Genomic DNA, 18,681 nt, shown 5'->3' with positions numbered 1-18,681 from the left:
GGCGGGATCATTTACATTAGGCAGCCTTGCGCCCGGCTGCTTAGCATATTGCCCGCGCAATTTACGGAGCAACTGCTCCGTGAATCGCGGGCAAAGCGCAATATTTGCGTGGGCGCAGAGAAAAAAATTTGCTCTTTGCCCACGCAAATATTGCGCGATTCTACTTGAATCTGGGCCACTGTGTATTGCCCCCTTTAACATCAATGACAGCTTGAAGTCTCTTGTGGTATATGTGGATGAGGCTCTTTATCTTCTCAGATAGAAAAGCTGCCCATTCCTCCTGGCAAAAAGCCTCCGGTTCCTGTAATTTCTTGGGTTGTCTTGCATGAGCTGCACGTGTGAGATCTCCCCAGAGTGGCTCAATGATATCGAGGTCAGGAGATTGACGTGGCCACTCCAGAACCTTTATTTTATTCTGCTGTAGCCAATGACAGGTCGACTTTGCCTTGTGTTTTGGATCATTGTCATGTTGGAATGTCCAAGTACGTCCCATGCACAGCTTCATGGCTGATGAATGCAAATGTTCCTTCAGTATTTTTTGATAACGCACTGTATTCATCTTGCCAACAATTTTGACCAAATTTCCTGTGTTGAGTCTCCTTGGGCTTTCTACGGTTGGCCAAGTATAGGAATAGACCATCTCCATTAATAATATGGTAACAAAAGAGTTAAACCATTTGCTACTCTTCAGGATGAATATTCTTTGCCTCACCATAAAATAATGTTATTTTTAAGTTAAACATTATATAATGCAAATTACTTGACCAAATTTAAATGTCTATGGGCCAGATCCACAGACGAAGTACGCCGGCGTATCTACTGATACGCCGTCGTACTTTCAAATTTCCCGCGTCGTATCGTTGTTTTGAATCCTCAAAACAAGATATGACGGCTTCTGGGTTAGATCCGACAGGTGTACGCCTTTCGGATCTAAGATGCAATACTTCGGCATCCGCTGGGTGGCGTTTTCCGCGTCGGGTATGCAAATTAGCGATTTACGACGACCCACGAACGTATGCGCGGCCGTCGCATTTTCTAACTTCGTCTGTAGTCGGCTTTTTCCGGCGTATAGTTAAAGCTGGTATTTTTCGGCGTATACATAGAATTGCAATGTTAAGTATGGCCGTTCCCGCGTCGAAATTTGAAATTTTTTATTTTTTTTGCGTAAGTCGTCCGTGAATAGGGATGGACGTAACTCATGTCTAAGTTAAAAAAATGACGTTGTTGCGAAGTCATTTAGCACAATGCACGGCGGGAAATTTAGGAACGACGCATGCGCATTTCATTTGGCGCGGGGACGCGCTTCATTTAAATGAAACCCGCCCCCAACCCACCCAATTTGAAATACACCGCCAGAAATACACTACGCCGCCATAACTTATGGCGCGAACTCGCTGAGGATTCGAAATTGCGCCAGGTAAGGTACGGCGGCGTAGTGTATCTCAGATACGCTGCGCCAATGTATTTCTTTCTGGATCTGGCCCTGTATTTCTATTACATCATTTGAAACCAAATGTCTAAAAGGCCCATGTTCTGGTGGCTTGATACCTCTTCCTCTTTAGGCCATATTCCTCAAAACAGGCTTTTTACTGCCACCCATTTATATTACAAAATGGACAGAGGAACTGAAAGTAATCCCAGGAACCAGGGTACGGGAAACAATTTCGGCAAACTCATGTTCCAGTAATGTCTAAACATTAAGACAGACTATAAGCTACTTTCAAAATGGTATCTCCTCCCATTCCGTGTATTTGGATTTATAAAGACAAGAAAAAAAATAACCCTGCACTAAACAGTGCTTTTCAAAGTGTGTAACTAAGGCTGGGTTCACACTACGGTTTTCCCGTCCGTCAGCCGCATACGATTTATATGGAAAACCGTATGCGGCTGAAACGGACGGGAACGTATGGAACCGCACACATGTGCGTTTTCCATTAACATTAATGTTAAAGGAAAACGTATGCGTTTGCCATACTGTTTTAAAAACGACCGCAAAACCGTGGTTGAACACGGTTTTGCGGACGTTTAAAAAACGTTTTGCCAGCAAATCGTACGCACCCGGATGCATCTGAGTGCATACGATTTGCAATGCATTCTCTAGCTATACGTTTTCCCGTCCGGGCCCGTACGTTTTCAATACTGAAATCGTATGCGGCTGACGGACGGGAAAACCGTAGTGTGAACCCAGCCTAAGACAGCAGCCATCACAAATATTTACCAAAATATATATTCAACTTAAGGGATTGTTCACACTAAATTTCTAACGCTTAACAAATGCTCCCATAGCATTAGTCTGGGCATTAGACTCGCATTAATGAGTTTTAGTATGGGCATTAGACTGGCGACAACAAACTTTAGGATGGGCGTAAGACTGTCGTTTTACAAGCGTTAACGATGAGTTAAAAATGCTCCCCAGCTACTGGGTATGATTATTACCTGCTAGGTTCTTAACGGAGAGACTCATGTGTAGTGTACTATATATATTATGTCTGATATGTCATATTGTTTTTTTCCCTGTATGTTCTGTGAGCAATAAAAACTTTTCTGATTTAAAAAAAAAAATGCTCCCCAAATGCCCAATGCGCAGTTTTGCAGTGATTGATGAGCGCTAAGGCGCTTTAAACCCGCGCCACATAGGAAAGTGACATCACATGAAATAAACTTATTTTAACACCCCGCAACTGCACCGCAAAAGTCTGCCAGAGCGTTTGCGAAGCGTTATCATAGACTTGAATGGAAGACATTGAAAAGCTTCTGACTTAATATAAGACGTCAATTTTAAAGCCAAACGACGCAACGATAACTCTTCATGTTTTACTAATGTGAACAGCACTGTGTACTGTCCATTGTATTATTTGCATACGCATTTGAGGGGGAGGGGTTTGCGCCCCTCAAATGCCTGCTGTTAATGCCAGTGTGAACTAAGCCTAATGCATCAATGTGGAGCTCTGTTACTGTAACTAAATCAATATAAAATGGAGGGACTGTGTATAAAAATGGTTGCAGTTCTTAAGATTTGTACTTGATATTTTTGTTCAACCCCTTAAAGCGGGGGTTCACCCTAAAAACGATTTTCTAACATTACATCCAGCTCACTCTCTACATTCACAGTATGCCGGTTTTTGTTTTTGCTGTACATACCTCGTACAGCTATTTTCTTCCCTGGCTTCCGGGTCGGGACTCCCGCGGGAGTGGGCGTTCCTATCCAGCAGGTGATTGACGTGATGACAAAAACTACCTCCCCCCGTCGCATAAGGAGCGTCACGAGTTGCCGAAAGAAGCCCAACGTCGGTGCGCAGGCGCCGTATAGCGCCGACTCGCCGTTCGGGTTCTTTCGGCAACTCGTGACGCTCCTTATACGACCAAGTGAGGTCATTTTTGTCATCACGTCAATCACCTGCTGGATAGGAACGCCCACTCCCGCGGGAGTCCCGACCCGGAAGCCGGAGAAGAAAATAGAAAAAAAAAAAAACGACATACTGTGAATGTAGAGAGTGAGCTGGATGTAATGTTAGAAAATCGTTTTTAGGGTGGACCCCCGCTTTAAATTAAAGCTGAAAGTCTGCACTTCAAAATCATTTGGATTGTTTTGTTTGAAATGTATTCTGGTGGCATACAGAGCCAAAAGTATGAAAATTGAGCCTTTTTCCAAATATATATGGACCTAACGATTATGTGAAAAATTCATATACCAAGAAATATGTGTAAAAAACAAGAGAAAAAATATCCATACAGTGGAACCTCGGATTACGAGCATAATCCTTTCCAGGAAAATTATCGTAATCCAAAGTACTCGCATATCAAAGCAAGTTTCCCCATTGAAGTCAATGGAAACGAAAATAATTTGTTCCGCATTGACTTCAATGGCATGCAATACTGTATGCAGCCAGAGGTGGGGGCACGCCGGAGAGCCTCGGGAACACACGGAAAGGCCCGAGGACAGCTCAGCTGACCTCGGAAAGGCTAGGGAACAGCGTATTTTCGAGTCTTTCCGAGCATTTACGAACAGCGCCGAACGGCTCCGCTCGGCTCCCGCACCCCACCTCAGGCCAAACACGGCACTGCACACCGCTGTGGCTTGAATCCTGCTTGTTTTGTGAGACAACACTTGCAAACTGAGTCAGGATTTTTAAGAATACAGTGCTCGCATTGCGAAACGCTCGTTAACCGCGTTACTCGCAATCCGAGGTTCCACTGTATAAACAAATAAATAAAAAGATGAATAAGTGGATTAATAGAACCCAAGTGCAAGAAAGTACACCAAATAAGTGTCAAAGTCCTTCAATCAATTTCTAAAGTAGGAGAATCAGAAAAAAAACGTCGATATACGTTGGCAGAATGGCATGGCTGGGCACAGGCACGTACATGTACGTTGCCTTTAAGAGCCTAGCCGTGGGTGACGCGCGTGCCGCCGGCGCGCACGCGACCCGGTCCAAAGCTCCTTGACCGCGGCCGCGGGACCCGCAGACCCGATTGCCGCCGGTGTCTAGCGGTCGGTCACAGGAGCAGAAGAACAGTGGCAGTGTCATTGATTGTCTGTTCCCTGATGTAGGGAAAGACGATCAATGACGTCACACGTCCAGCCCCACCCCCCTACAGTTAGAAACACATATGAGGTCACACTTAACCCCTACAGCACCCCCTAGTGGTTAACTCCTAAACTGCAATTGTAATTTTCACAGTAATCAATGCATTTTTATAGCACTTTTTGCAGTGAAAATTACAATGGTCCCAAAAATGTGTCAAAATTGATCAATGTGTCCGCCTTAATGTCACAGTCACGAAAAAAATCGCTGATCGCCGCCATTAGTAGTAAAAAAAAAATTATTAATAAAAATGCCATAAAACTATACCCTATTTTGTAAACGCTATAAATTTTGCGCAAACCAATCGTTAAACGCTTATTGCAAATTTTTTTTTACCAAAAATAGGTAGAAGAATACGTATCGGCCTAAACTGAGGAAAAAATATATATATTTTTTTAGGGATATTTATTATAGCAAAAAGTTAAAAATATTGCATTTTTTTCAAAATTGTCGCTCTATTTCTGTTTATAGCGCAAAAAATAAAAACCGCAGAGGTGATCAAATACCACCAAAAGAAAGCTCTACTTGTGGGAAAAAAAGGACGCCAATTTTGTTTGGGAGCCACGTCGCACGACCGCGCAATTGTCAGTTAAAGCGACGCAGTGTCGAATCGCAAAAAGGGGCAAGGTCCTTAACCTGCATATTGGTCCAGGTCTTAAGTGGTTAAAACAGACATACTTACATAAGGACAGTAGTATACAGGATTTTTCCGACATCCACGAACATCCTGGCGCGCGTAGTGACGTCACTGCGTTAAACAAGTTTCATCTGAAAGGACGTCTTTACCGGGCTTACCGAACAACTTTAGTCAAGTCATCAAATGTACTGAGAATTTTGTACGGATATTCTTACAAAGTTTCATACCAACGTTATTTGAAAATCCACTAGTGTTTGCCCAGCTCTATACGGACAGATTTGTTTTATAGAATATCTGAAAGTTATGCAGCAATAATTTAATATTTATTACAGTTGAATGAAGTGGGTAGTTCCCGCTTTGATAGGACATTTCTGATTGTCTTTATTTAGTGATTAAAGGTCATTTTTATTTTCAGGATACAGCAGGGTCGGAGCGCTATGAAGCCATGAGTCGTATTTATTACCGGGGAGCCAAAGCTGCAATTGTTTGCTATGGTAAGGTTTTTTTTTTTCTTTCAGTTCTAACTTTCTTTCTTTAGTTTATTTTCACTGTGCCCTGTAGAGTCGTCCTCTCTTTTTGGGTGCATGTACAGTAGCATTTGGATTTTTTTTTTTTCATTTGGTCTGTTTGCTTTGAGTTAAATGGGCCACACACTGATTGCCTGCAAAAAAAATGTACCAAAATTTATTTTTAGCATTGGTAGAGTGGGGATAGGTTAGACCACATGTGCCAAACACAAGGCCCGCTGGCCAAATCCAGCCCACCAGCCCATTTCACGTGGCCTTCACCCCCAGGGCCTTTTTCCAGCCACAACATGGCAGAACTTTGTTAAAGGGGTTGTAAAGGTAAATTTTTCCCCCCTAAACAGCTTCCTTTACCTTGGTGCAGTCCTCTTTCACTTACCTCATTCTTCCATTTTGCTTTTAAATGTCCTTATTTCTTCTGAGAAATCCTCACTTCCTGTTCTTCTGTCTGCAACTCCACACAGTAATGGGAGGCTTTCTCCCTGGTGAGGAGTGTCGTGCTAGCCCCTCCCTTGAGGGGGGAGGGGGCGAGCAGGAGAGTCAGGACGCCCACTAACACACAGCTCCTTTCTCTATCTGCAATGTAGAGAGCGTCCTGACTCTCCTGCATAGAAACCAATCGGCTTCCATTTTTTTTTCTTTGTCAAAGCTTAATTGAACAGGCTGAAGTTAGAAGCTGATTGGCTACCATGCACCAGATTTTGCACTCTTTGGTTTTAGTAAATTAACCCTAATGAGTCTTTTTAATGAAAGATAATTTGCCTATTTTTGCATACATTTTAAGAATAAAACCAAATTTTAATAACTCCTGGACAGGAGACTTGAGAAAAAAAATAGATTTTATGTACATTGGATTTCATACGCTGCATTATTATGAATTTTTTGACGTACTATATGAATATGTACTTTGTGTAAACAGCTTATATTTGGAATTTACAAAACTTCATTTTTTAATGGTCACAATGTGACACCCTACTTTTCATAAACACTTCCTTTGTACACTCTTCTATCATCAAAGCTAGGATAAAAAGAGCCCACAGTTCTTGGCCTTTTACTCTGAGAATCCTAATATTAGATTAATAGAGAAGATTTTTGATCCAAAAAAAAATAATCCCAAACATTTTGGGGCAGATCCACGTACCTGCGCGTAATCTTCCGCCGGATCCACAAAGAATTTGCGCCGTAAGTTACGGTGGCGTAGTGTATCTTTGGCGGCGTAAGGGCGCGGAATTCAAATGGATGTAATGGGGGCGTGTTTTATGTTAATACGTCGTGACCCGACGTAAATTACGTTTTTTTTGGAACTGCGCATGTGCCGTCCGTGGGGGTATCCCAGTGTGCATGCTCGAAAATTAACCCGGAAAAAGCCAATGCTTCCGACGGTGACGTCATTCTACGCAAATCCCTATTCGCGAACGACTTACGCAAACGACGTAAAAATTACAAAATTGTACGTGGGAACGACGGCCATACTTAACATTGAGTACGCCTCATAACAGCAGCTTTAACTATACGGCGGAAAAAGCCGAACAAAAACGACGTAAAAAAATGCGCCGGCCGGACGTACGTTCGTGGATCGCCATAAATAGCTAATTTGCATACTCGACGCGGATTTCGACGGAAACGCCACCTAGCGGCCGCCGAAAATTTGCATCTAAGATCCGACGGCGTACTAAGACGTACGCCTGTCGGATCGATTCCAGATGCCGTCGTATCTTGTTTTGTGGATACAAAACAAAGATACGACGCGGAAAATTTAAAATTACGCCGGCGTATCAATAGATACGCCGGCGTAATCCTTTTGTGGATCTACCCCTTTATATTCACTTAGGTGGCTGCAGCACTGATCTAAACTACAGCTTTCCCCTGCCGGCTCTACTCCGAGAACTGAGAGATCATAGACTGCTGATCGCTCAGTTTTTTCAGGTCCGCTCTGAGCACACAATAGCCACTGTCAGCCACCGCTGTGCTCTGCCTTCCAGTGCTCACTTGAGCATCGGGCTGTGGAGGGAGCGGTAGCGACTGGCTCAGGCCCTCAGTGGTGCGCTGATCGGGCATGTAGATGAATCCTGGTATTACTGTCAGGATCCCTGCAGAGCCTGGACCAGCTCTGTGATGTCACCTGACTGTGGACTTTAGCCCGCTGTTAGCTGTATCTGGGTCACATGAGTGCAGAACTAAGTACATCTTGTGACCTAGAGGAGAAGAAAGCACTTTGGCCATACTCTTATTTTAATAATAATTTACATGTATACAATAGGTAAGATTAACAGTCTGGAGTTTGTCCTATGTTTTGTCTTACAAACCATCATTAGCAGTGTTGTGATCACCTCTGCAGCAATATGTCTATGCCATTCTAAGGTTTATATATGTGTAAGGATATTGATCCCATACTAATCATCAGTTTTCCATGTGTCACAGATCTCACAGACCCCAGTAGTTTTGAAAGAACAAAGTTTTGGGTGAATGAGCTGCAGAATTTTGAAGAGGTTTGTATAGATAAACACTGCTATGTATAATAAGAAAACTTCCCCTAAGGTCCTAATAGTTGTCTTCTTTCTGTTACCAGCATTGTCGGATTTACATTTGTGGCACAAAGACCGACCTAATTGAGAACGACAAGAATAGGCGACAGGTTGATTTCCATGATGTGCAAGATTATGCGGATGGTGAGATTGTAACATGTGGCATGTCCTGATCCTAGCCATAGCTATACTAGAACAATCTTTTCTGTTCGATTTGATATTCATCAAATATCTTTGTTAAAATGCTATGCACTGGGTAAGATGTAATAAAACCCCAAATCTTGGCCAGCTGCACATATACCCCAGTAGGATAAAGCATATTTAAACACAAAAACAAAAATCTTTCTAATTCTTAAATGTGGTGGCTGCATTCGTTTTTCCCCCCTTTATTTTTACTTGGTGGTCCAGCCAGTAACACACCTCTTATTTTGAGGTGAACATAAAGGACAGCTTGGTCTGTTAAATTAAAATATTAATGCAACCACCACATCTACGGATTGGTAAACTATAAATTATTTTGTTTTGGGTTTAGATGTACTTTAGAAAGAAAGATAATAGATCTATGTAAAGCAATAACAAAACTATGCAAAGCTGTGAAAACGCATTCTAAACTATGTGTGTACTAAATGAGTGGCACCCAACCTCATGCCTCGTACACACGATCGGTTTTCCCGGCGGTCAAAAGTCCACCGGGAACACCGAAGGAAAAACCGAGAACCTGATCGGTTGCTTTTCCCCGTGTGCACACGGCCGGTTTTCCCGACAGGAAAACTGGCATGACCGCTTTGGTCGGAAAAACCAGCCGTAGGAAAACTGCAGAGCAAAAAATTGCGTCGGGAAAAAAGAGAACAAGTTCTTATTTTTGTTACTTGTAGGTTTCCTTTTGGGAAAACTGCTATGGCGCATACACACGGCCGGTTTTCCCGACCAAAAGCAAACATGGCAGTTTTCCCGTCGAGAAAACCGGTCGTGTGTACGAGGCATTAGTCCTCAAGTACCACCAACGGGCCATGTTTTGGGAATTTCCTTTGATAAAATCACTACCAAACCATTGGCATTAATTTAAATTGCCTGTGCAAGGTGAAGAAAAACCTGAACATGACCTGTTGAGGGTACCTGAGGACTGGGCACCTCTGTACAGACCATTTACGGTTATGCTGTCTGTGAAAGCTAAACATTGCACCTAACATGGACCTCTGACATAGCAAGGTCCTTATCTATGCCTGCCAGGTCACCTGATTCTCTGCTACTTCCTGCCTAACCTTGAGCCCAGTCAGTGCCTCTGCCTCTCACTTTTCTTTCATTTATTTTGCTTGTGTTGTGATCTATGTGCCCTTTGCCACAGAGCTACATATCCTGTTTTACAGTATAGAAAGAATAATATTATCTACACATGTTAACATTTTAAAATGTATATACAGTGCCTTGAAAAAGTATTCATACCCCTTGGCATTTTTAACATTTTGTCACGTTACAACCAAAAATGTAAATGTATTTATAGGGATTTTATGTGATAGAGCAGGGGTGTCATACTCAATTTCATTGTGGCCCGCATCAGCATTATGATTGTCCTCAAAAGGGCCGGTTGTATCTGTAAGATCAGATGTCCAGCACATCCCCTCCCCTAATGCCTCGTACACACGATCCGAATTATATACATCGGGATAAAGTCAGATGGATTTTTCTGACGGAATTCCGTTCAAGCTGTCTTGCATACACACTGTCACACCAAATTCTGACCGTCCAAAACGCGGTGACGTACAGCACTACGACTAGCCGGGAAAAATGTTCAATGCTTCCGAGCATGCTTTGACTTGATTTTGAGCATGCGTGCTATACGGAATTTTTTTCATCGGAAAAAAAAGAGAAACATGTTCTCTTTCTAAGTCCGTCGGAATTTCCGATGGAAAAACTCAGATTGGGGCACACACACGGTCGGAATATCCGTGGAAAAAATTCCGTCTGACTTTTTCCATCGGAAATTCAGATTGTGTGTACAAGGCATTACATTAGATGTCAAGAGCCACCACACCCCTCAGAAATTGAGTCCCCCACTCTCCCTTACATCACAGTGCACCCCCTTTCCTTATGCTGCTGCTGGGAAGAAGCTGGATGCATTGCTTAAAAGCACAAAGTAAGGGTCTTGAAGAGGACTAGAGGAAGGCTGGAGCTTTTCTGCAGCTGCAGGAGAGGTGCGAGGGCCACATGAAATGGCCTGGAGGGTCGGATTCGGCCCGCGGGCCTTGTGTTTGACATCTGTGTGATAGACCAATTGTGATAATTGTCACATAAAGTGGAAGGAAAATGATAAATGTTTTTCACATTTTTTTACAAATATCTGAAAAGTGTGGCGTGCATTTGTATTCAGTCCCCTTTACTCTGATACCCCTAACTAAAATCTAGTGGAACCAATTGTCTTCAGAAGACACCTAGTTAGTAAATAGAGTCCACATGTGTGTAATTTAATCTCAGTATATATATATATATATATATATATATATATATATATATATATACAGCTGTTCTGTGAAGCCCTCAGAGGTTTGTTAGAGAACCTTAGTGAACAAACAGCATCTTGAAGGCCAATGAACACACCAGATAAAGTTGTGGAGAAGTTTAAAGCAAAGTTACGTTTTAAAAAAAATATCCCAAGCTTTAAACATCTCAAGGAGCACTGTTCAATCCATCATCTGAAAATAGAAAGAGTATGACACAACTGCAAACCTACCAAGACATGGCCGTCCGTCCACCGAAAATGACAGGCCGGACAAGGAGAGCATTAATTAGAGAAGGTGCCAAGAGTCCCATGGTGACTCTGGAAGAGCTGCAGAGATCCACAGCTCAGGTGGAAGAATCTGTCCACAGGACAACTATTAGTCGTGCACTCCACAAATCTGGCCTTTATGGAAGAGTGGCAAGAAGAAAGACTTTGTTTGAAAGAATGCCATAAGAAGTCCCTTTTGCAGTTTGCGAGAAGCCATGTGGGGGACATAGCAAACATGCTCTGGTCAGATGAGACCAAAATTTAACTTTTTGGCCTAAAAACAAAACGCTATGTGTGGCAGAAAACAAACACTGCACGTCAACCTAAACACACTATCCCCACCGTGAAACATGGTGGTGCAAGTATCCTGTTGTGGGGATGCTTTTCTTCAGCAGGGACGTGGAAGCTGGTCAGAGCTGATGGAAAGATGGATGGAGCCATATATAGGGCAATCTGATGATGTGACGTACAACACTACAACGAGCCGGGAAAAAGTTCAATAATTCCGAGCATACATCAAATTGATTCCGAGCATGCGTGTTTTTTTTGCATGTCGGAATTGCATACAGACGATCGGAATTTCCGACTAGAACTAGCTCTCAAATTTTTGCTGTCGGAAATTCCAACAGAAAAAGTCAGATGGAGCCTACACACGGTTGGAATCGAACTTTTCTTGTCGGAAATTCCGACCGTGTGTACGCGGCATAAGAAGAAAACCTGTTAGATTCTGCAAAAGACTTGAGACTGGGGCAGAGGTTCCCCTTTCAGCAGGACAACGACCCTAAACATACAGCCAGATCTACAATGGAATGATTTAGATCAGGGGTCTCCAAACATTCTAAGCAAATGGCAAGTTTTGTGTCCAGACTGTGGCCAGTGAGAGTAGAAAATGCCCCAGCATCAGTGCTCCATCATTCGTTCTGCACGTACAAACGGTCGTTTTTTGTGATGAAAAAACTTTGTTTTTGAAAACGTCATTTAAAATGACCGTGTGTGGGGAAAACGTTGTTTTATGTCTTCTGAAAAACGACAAAAAAAAAAATTGAACATGCTTGAATTTTTTGTGTCGTTTTTCAAAACGTAGTTTTTTGTGTCAATTAAAATGATAGTGTGTGGGCAAAACGACGTTTTTAAACCCGCGCATGCTCTGAAGCAAGTTATGAAGCTAGCTTCAATGGAAAAGAGTGGTGAACGTAACCGCGCTTTGCTAGAGCATTTTGAAAAAACAATGGTGTGTAGGCAACGTCGTTTTTGAAAATGAAGTTTCAAAAACTTTGTTTTATTTCATGATTCAAAACGTCGTTTTTTTTTCATCACAAAAAACGAATGTCTGTACGCGGCATTATAGGGGGGAATAGTAGGGTTGTCATGATACCACTTTTTTAAGACCGAGTACAAGTACCAATACTTTTTTTCAAGTACTCGCCAATACCAAATACCGATACTTTTTTTTAATCTCATGTGACAGCGGCACATGTGTCATTCGTTTTTTTTTTTTTTTTTTTACATTTTTGTAAATTTATAATGCTTTCTTTTTTAAGGGGGGGGGGGGGTGGACCATGTCAGTGTGTTTTTTTATTTTATTTTTTTATTTTCTACAATAATTTTTTTTTATTCTTTTGTTTTTTTATTCTTTTTTTTTTTTTTTTTCAGCCCTGTTGGGGGGCTTTGGTGAGATATCAGGGGTCTTAACAGACCTCTGACATCTCCCCTTTGAGACAGAGAAAGGGACTAGGGACACATGTTCCCCAGTCCCTTTCTCAGCAGCATCCGCTGCACTAAAAATGAAAGGAGAGAAGACAGCGTCTTCTCTTCATTCATAAACTGAAACATTGTAAACACTGATCACTGACTCTGTCCATTCGGAGCAGTAAGGAGCCGGATTTACCGGCTCCTACCCCGCTCTCCATCCTGACAATTCCAGGGGGTGGAGGAGGAGCACGGAAGGGGAGAGATACGCGGCGGGATACACAGAGGGATACACGACGGATACACGGAGGGAGAGAGAAACACGGGGGACACGGAGAGAGAGAAACATGGCGGGGGACATGGAGGGAGGGAGACAGACTGCAGCAAAACGGAGGGGGGGCTGGAGGAAGACACGGGACAGTCATCGGTGATCGTGTGTGGGGGAGTTACAAGCACCGATCACCGCTGATTTTAAAGCAGCTGAAAGCCGCGCGGGAGGAGGGGTGTAGAGAGAAGCAGAGAAATTACTTTTAAATCTATACAGCGGTGATCGGTGCTTGTAACTTCCCCACGCACTGATCACCGCCGACAGTACTAGTATCGGTATCGGGACAACCCTAGGGAATAGTGCCCTATTTGCTGGTGTTAGTAGGGTAAATGGTGCCCCACCATTGGTGTCAGTTGGTTGAATAGTGCCCCAAGGGCCAGATAAAGGCAAGCAAAGGGCCACATTTTGGAGACCACTGGTTTAGATCAAAGCATATTTATGTGTTAGAATGGCCCAGTCAAAGTCCAGACCTAAATCCAATTGAGAATCTGTGGCAAGACTTGAAAATTGCTCTTCACAGACGCTCTCCATCCAATCTGACGGAACTTTGTAAAAAACAAAAAGGAAGAGCTTGAGCGATATTGCAAATAAGAATGGGCAAAAATGTCACTCTCTAGATGTGCAAAGCTGGTAGAGACATCTCAAAAAATACTTGCATCTGTAATTGCAGAGAAAGGCGGTTCTACAAAGTATTGACTCAGGGAGGCTGAATACAAATGCACGCCACACTTTTCACATATTTTTGAAAACCATTTATCTTCCTTCCACTTCACAATTATGTGCCACTTTGTGTGAAAAAAACATTTAAGTTTTTGGTTGTAACAGGACAAAATTTGGAAAATTTCAAGGGGTATGAATACTTTTTCAAGGTACTGTATGCCAAAAAAAAATCTGCAGAACCACAGCAGTGACTACATGTGCATATACAAGGTCCAAACCTCTTAAACATTTCTGGATTTTACCAAGTACCCTTAGTCTCATGCTGCAGGAGTTATAATAATGTATACTTTTTTCTCTCTGCAGAGATTAAAGCTCATCTTTGTGAGACGTCTAGTAAAACGGGAAACAGTGTGGGTAAGGACATGTTATTTTATTCAGTTACTAAAGTGTCTCCTTTTTATTTCATCAACACTATCAATATTTTTTTTTTTACTCAAAGAAGTTTTTATTTAGAAAATACCAAGTACAAAAAAAAAAGTAATTGATGGGTAGAAACAACCCCCCCTCCCCATTCCATTAAACCAATGAGCAGATCTGTAAACAACTCACAATCCAAGCATATCAGGGACATTAGCATGTTGCAATTTCCCAGTTTACATGTTTAACCACTTGCCGACCGTCCGCCGTCATTATACGGCAGCTGTTTGAAGAGGAATACCGTTGTTATGGCAGCAGATAGCTGCCATAACCCTGGTATCCTCTTCTTCAGCGGGCTTTCAGATAAAAGTGGTCTTAGTGGCGGATTCTCCACAAGATTACTTTTATCGGGGGCGTTAGAGGCCCCCCTTCTCTCGCTGCGCTCCGGTCATCCTTGTCGCTTACCGGAGTCGTCGGTAGTGGCACCCGTCATGGTTGTCCTCTTTTATCCTTGTTAGAGCCCTTACGTTGGAGCCCTTTTTGAATAAAATTTGGCTAAACCCCAATATTTCGGAGATATAAGCAGGGGATCTGAACCATAATGTTTTGGCCTTTCAGATGATATGCTTTTTTCTATGTCCAATCCACACATATCACTGCCTAATCTTATGAAGGAAATTAACCAATACGGAGCCGTATCAAACTTGAAAATAAATTATACTAAATCTGAAGTTATAAGCGTGGCCTTGCCTCCTTCTTTGCGCCAAACCTTACAACTTAACTTCAAATTTAAATGGACATTTGTTGCATTAAAGTATTTGGGCACATATATTTCTTCAAACTTAGCCGATACTTTTGTATTGAACGTTCCACCATTGCTTAGTTCAGTTTGCATCCTCTTAGATAACTGGCATTAAGGTATGCATGCTTGGTTTGGTTGATGTAATATCATCAAATTCTACCAAAGTTTGTGTATCTGTTTCAGGCACTACCTATTTCCATCCCTGTGGTCTTTTTTCACCAAATCAGGGCTCTTTTCACCAAGTTTATATGGGATCATAAACGACCTAGACTGTGTAAACGCCTTTTGACGCTGCCTAAGTGCTATGGTGGAGTGGCGGCCCCAGATGCATTTAAATACTATCAAGCTGCCCATTGATAGTTTGTTGCAGACATGGAGATTTTTAGCTCTGGTCAGACCTTGAGCAACAGTTTGGCCTTGTCCCTTTACACAGGTCACCGTGGTGCTATGCAACCTTACCAGCTTCTATTAAGAAGCATCGGACTATAGGCCCCACACTCCGAGTAGGCTTTACAGTCTGTCCGGATCTCTAAACTCTCCTCAATACATTCACCATTATTCCCTATATTAGGGAATCCTGGCTTTCCTCCATGCACAGTGCCTGGTGCGTTTCGTAGTCTTCTTGAGACGGGATGTTTTCAGGCCTCTAATTTTTTTACTTCTGACACATGGCCTACGGTTCCTACATTGATGCTGTAGGGGGGGTAGATTTGGATAAAAATTTGTCAGGTGCTACAGATAAGTCACTATTTTCGATCCCTAGGACCCCCGGCAAATTTCCAACATCAACGGACAAAGTTTGAAATGTATTGCGAGGATAAAGATCCATTTCTTCAGACTCTTTCTAAGCTATACGCTCTGTTAATAGCTCCTCCGGATGATTTTTTGGTGCCGGGTCTTAATAAATGGGAAAGAGGTCGTAATAGAATCTTTACAATTGCCCAGCGTCAGAACATTATCGATCTCTCGTTGAAATCATCTACTGTATATACTTGAGTATAAGCCGACCCGAATATAAGCTGAGGCACCTAATTTTACCACAAAAAAATGGGAAAACGTATTGACTTGAGTATAAGCCTAGGGTGTCCATATGCATGCCTCACTGTGCCCCACTTTGTCCATGTGCATTCCTCACTGTGCCCATGCCTCACTGTGCCCATGCCTCACGGTGTCCATGACTAAACTGACGTTTAACATGGGAGTTTATAGAAGGGGTGCCCGGTTTTAAAAAAATCGGTGCTCCCCAGCCATAGGTCCCCCAGACAACAAACTTTGCACACTTATAGAGGAAGAGTGGGCTACATGTGTGTCAAGTCTGGGGTCCAGGGGACCTACGGCCATCCGGTAACAGGTCCCCAAAATCCGGGAGATCAGGCGCAAAAAGGTGACTCGAGTATAAGCCGAGGGGGGCATTTTCAGCACAAAAAGATGTGCTGAAAAACTTGGCTTATACTCGAGTATATACTGTATTTGTATGCGTATTCAGGAATCGAATTATAAATTAGTAATGCGTTGGTACCGTACTCCGTCAGTCCTTCACAGGATTTTTCCAGAGGCCTCAGATAGTTGCTGGCGATGCCGAGAGGGGACAGGGAAATTTCATATCTTCTCACTTTTCTGAGGATTAAAAAGTATTGGTTGGAAGTCCAGGGGATATCTCAAAAATGTAAAGATTCCCCAATACCGGAGGATCCAGCCTTCGCTCTGCTTCACTGTACACAAATTCCAATTCGGACATATAGGAAATCAGTACTTAATACACGCATGGAGTCCATCACTCTGACTCTTTCTCCTTTCTTTCCCTCTTCCCCCCCTTTTGCCTAGGAAAAAGAAGAAGCTGAAGTGTTCATTTGAACATACTCTAATATATTATACTGAATCATTTCTTTAATTGTGGTATAAGTGAGAAAATAATGCAGGACTTGGTGTCTGAATATTTTGCCTCTAGTGACCTACGTTATGGTTATTATAATAATAGGCTATTCTGAAATGTTTTTGTATTAGGTGAAGATTTTGAATTTATTATGTGGTATATTGTTTTGATGGAGGTGCAGTTCTCTTGAATAAAGAATTATTAGATAAAAAAAAAAGTCACTGGTACCCAAAAAGTGTGAAAAGTCTCCTTAAAGCAGTCTTAAAGTGTAATAACGCACCTATAGCGTTAATGAGCATTTTAGATGTGTTGTACAGGCTATCATGTTATGTTAGGCAACACTTCTGGAACGTCCTGTGAGATTTTTTTTTTGGCTAAAACGGGAAATGATCACTTTTGACATTTTGCAATCACATCTTAAACACACTGTAAATGCCATAGGCCCATGGTGCGTTTCAATAGAAGTGAATGGTGGCATTTTAAATGCCTGCCAAACTTTGCAGGCAGCATTATTTTTGCCTCACTGCAAATCAAGGCAACGCTAATGCTGCAGTGTGAACACCTCCATCTGCTCCCCTTTTTAACAATTTTGAGGGGCATTGAGAGGTGTTCGGTAAGTGTTACTAACGCGACCCAACCACCTGATTTCAATGTCTGTGTGAAAGGGCCCTGAGGAGGGTAATGCTTCCCAATGACCACACGTATATGGAGCATTCTTCCTACTGACCAACACATTAATAAATCATAAGTTGCTGATATAGGGGGTTCCCTGAGACCAGAAAGTTATTTCAAGGGCTCCTCTGTGTTGAAAAAGCCTGCTCTACACCCCAAGTCCCATCCCCAATTCCTGCCCTTAACTTCATGGGTGATGAGCTGTCAGTGCCCACGCAGATAGTGTAGCGGTTCTTGGATTTGAAATCCCTGGTCTTCGCCCCTTTTGTTTCTGCAGGGCTTCTGGGGCAGATCAGAGCGATTTTGTAGTCAGTGGTGGCACAGAGAATCTCTCTGAACTGTGCCCCGCAGAAAGAAGGAAAGAAGAGCAGTGGTTTCAAATCCCTGTGCCACTATACCAGGTGCATAGGCATTGACAGCTCATCACCAATGGAGGCAAGTGCAACGGGGAGTGGGGGATGGGGGATGTGTAGTATTAGTTAACCTTTTAGTTTTTTTCTGAAAAAGTGAACTAACCCTTTTTAAAGGAACAATTCACTTAAATTAGATTTCCAGGCAGTCAGAAATTACTGCATTATTTCATCAGCATTTAGAGTCTTTTTTTCTTTGAACACTAACCACAGTGCCATTGAGTGAGTTCCTGTCAGTGACTAGTCTCCTTATCTGGGTGGATGGCACACCGCATGAAAAATAAAATCTGGCTGAGCAATGGCACAGCTGTTGGCAGTTTCCTGTGTGTACAAGCCTTCTCATGTTTAACCACTTGTTTACCGGGGTAGTTTTTCAAGTTTTTGCACACGTTAAAATATGCATTTTATTTTTGCTGGAAATTGCTTTTAGCCCCAAACAATTTTATATTTATTGAAAGCAGAGACTGTGAAGAATAAAATGGTGGTAGTTGCAATTATATTATACCCAACTGTTTGGTAAAATATAAAACATGGGATTTCATTGCGTACATAGATACAGAACATGTCAAGCCTTATAATTGCTTGTGCCTGTGAGATTACGAAAAAAATAATTATGGTACCCAAAATTCCTTTTACAGGTTAACTAAGAATTATCGCCATAGAATTATTGCTCTCACTCCGTGCTTCGTGGCAATACCTTGTGTGTCACACAATGGGGGTTATTTACGAAAGGCAAATCCCCTTTACACTCAAAGTAGGGGTAGATCTGAAATGAGGGGAAGCTCTGCTGATTT

General features: G+C 42.4%; 1 protein-coding gene across 2 annotated transcripts in view; it reads left to right on the top strand.

The window, feature by feature from the left end:
- The window catches only part of RAB24 (RAB24, member RAS oncogene family), a 43,916-nt gene that overhangs the window by 12,253 nt on the left and 12,982 nt on the right, over positions 1-18,681 (top strand). For both annotated transcript variants that reach the window (XM_040344421.1, XM_040344422.1), the window contains exons 4-7: positions 5,639-5,717; positions 8,169-8,236; positions 8,317-8,416; positions 14,077-14,127. In XM_040344421.1, coding sequence (XP_040200355.1) covers positions 5,639-5,717; positions 8,169-8,236; positions 8,317-8,416; positions 14,077-14,127 — 298 coding nt within the window. The remainder of the gene's footprint in view (positions 1-5,638; positions 5,718-8,168; positions 8,237-8,316; positions 8,417-14,076; positions 14,128-18,681) is intronic.

The sequence above is a fragment of the Rana temporaria genome, chromosome 3 (genome assembly GCF_905171775.1).
Source record: "Rana temporaria chromosome 3, aRanTem1.1, whole genome shotgun sequence".
Classification (NCBI taxonomy): domain Eukaryota; kingdom Metazoa; phylum Chordata; class Amphibia; order Anura; family Ranidae; genus Rana; species Rana temporaria.
This window is presented reverse-complemented; position numbering and strand designations above follow the sequence as displayed.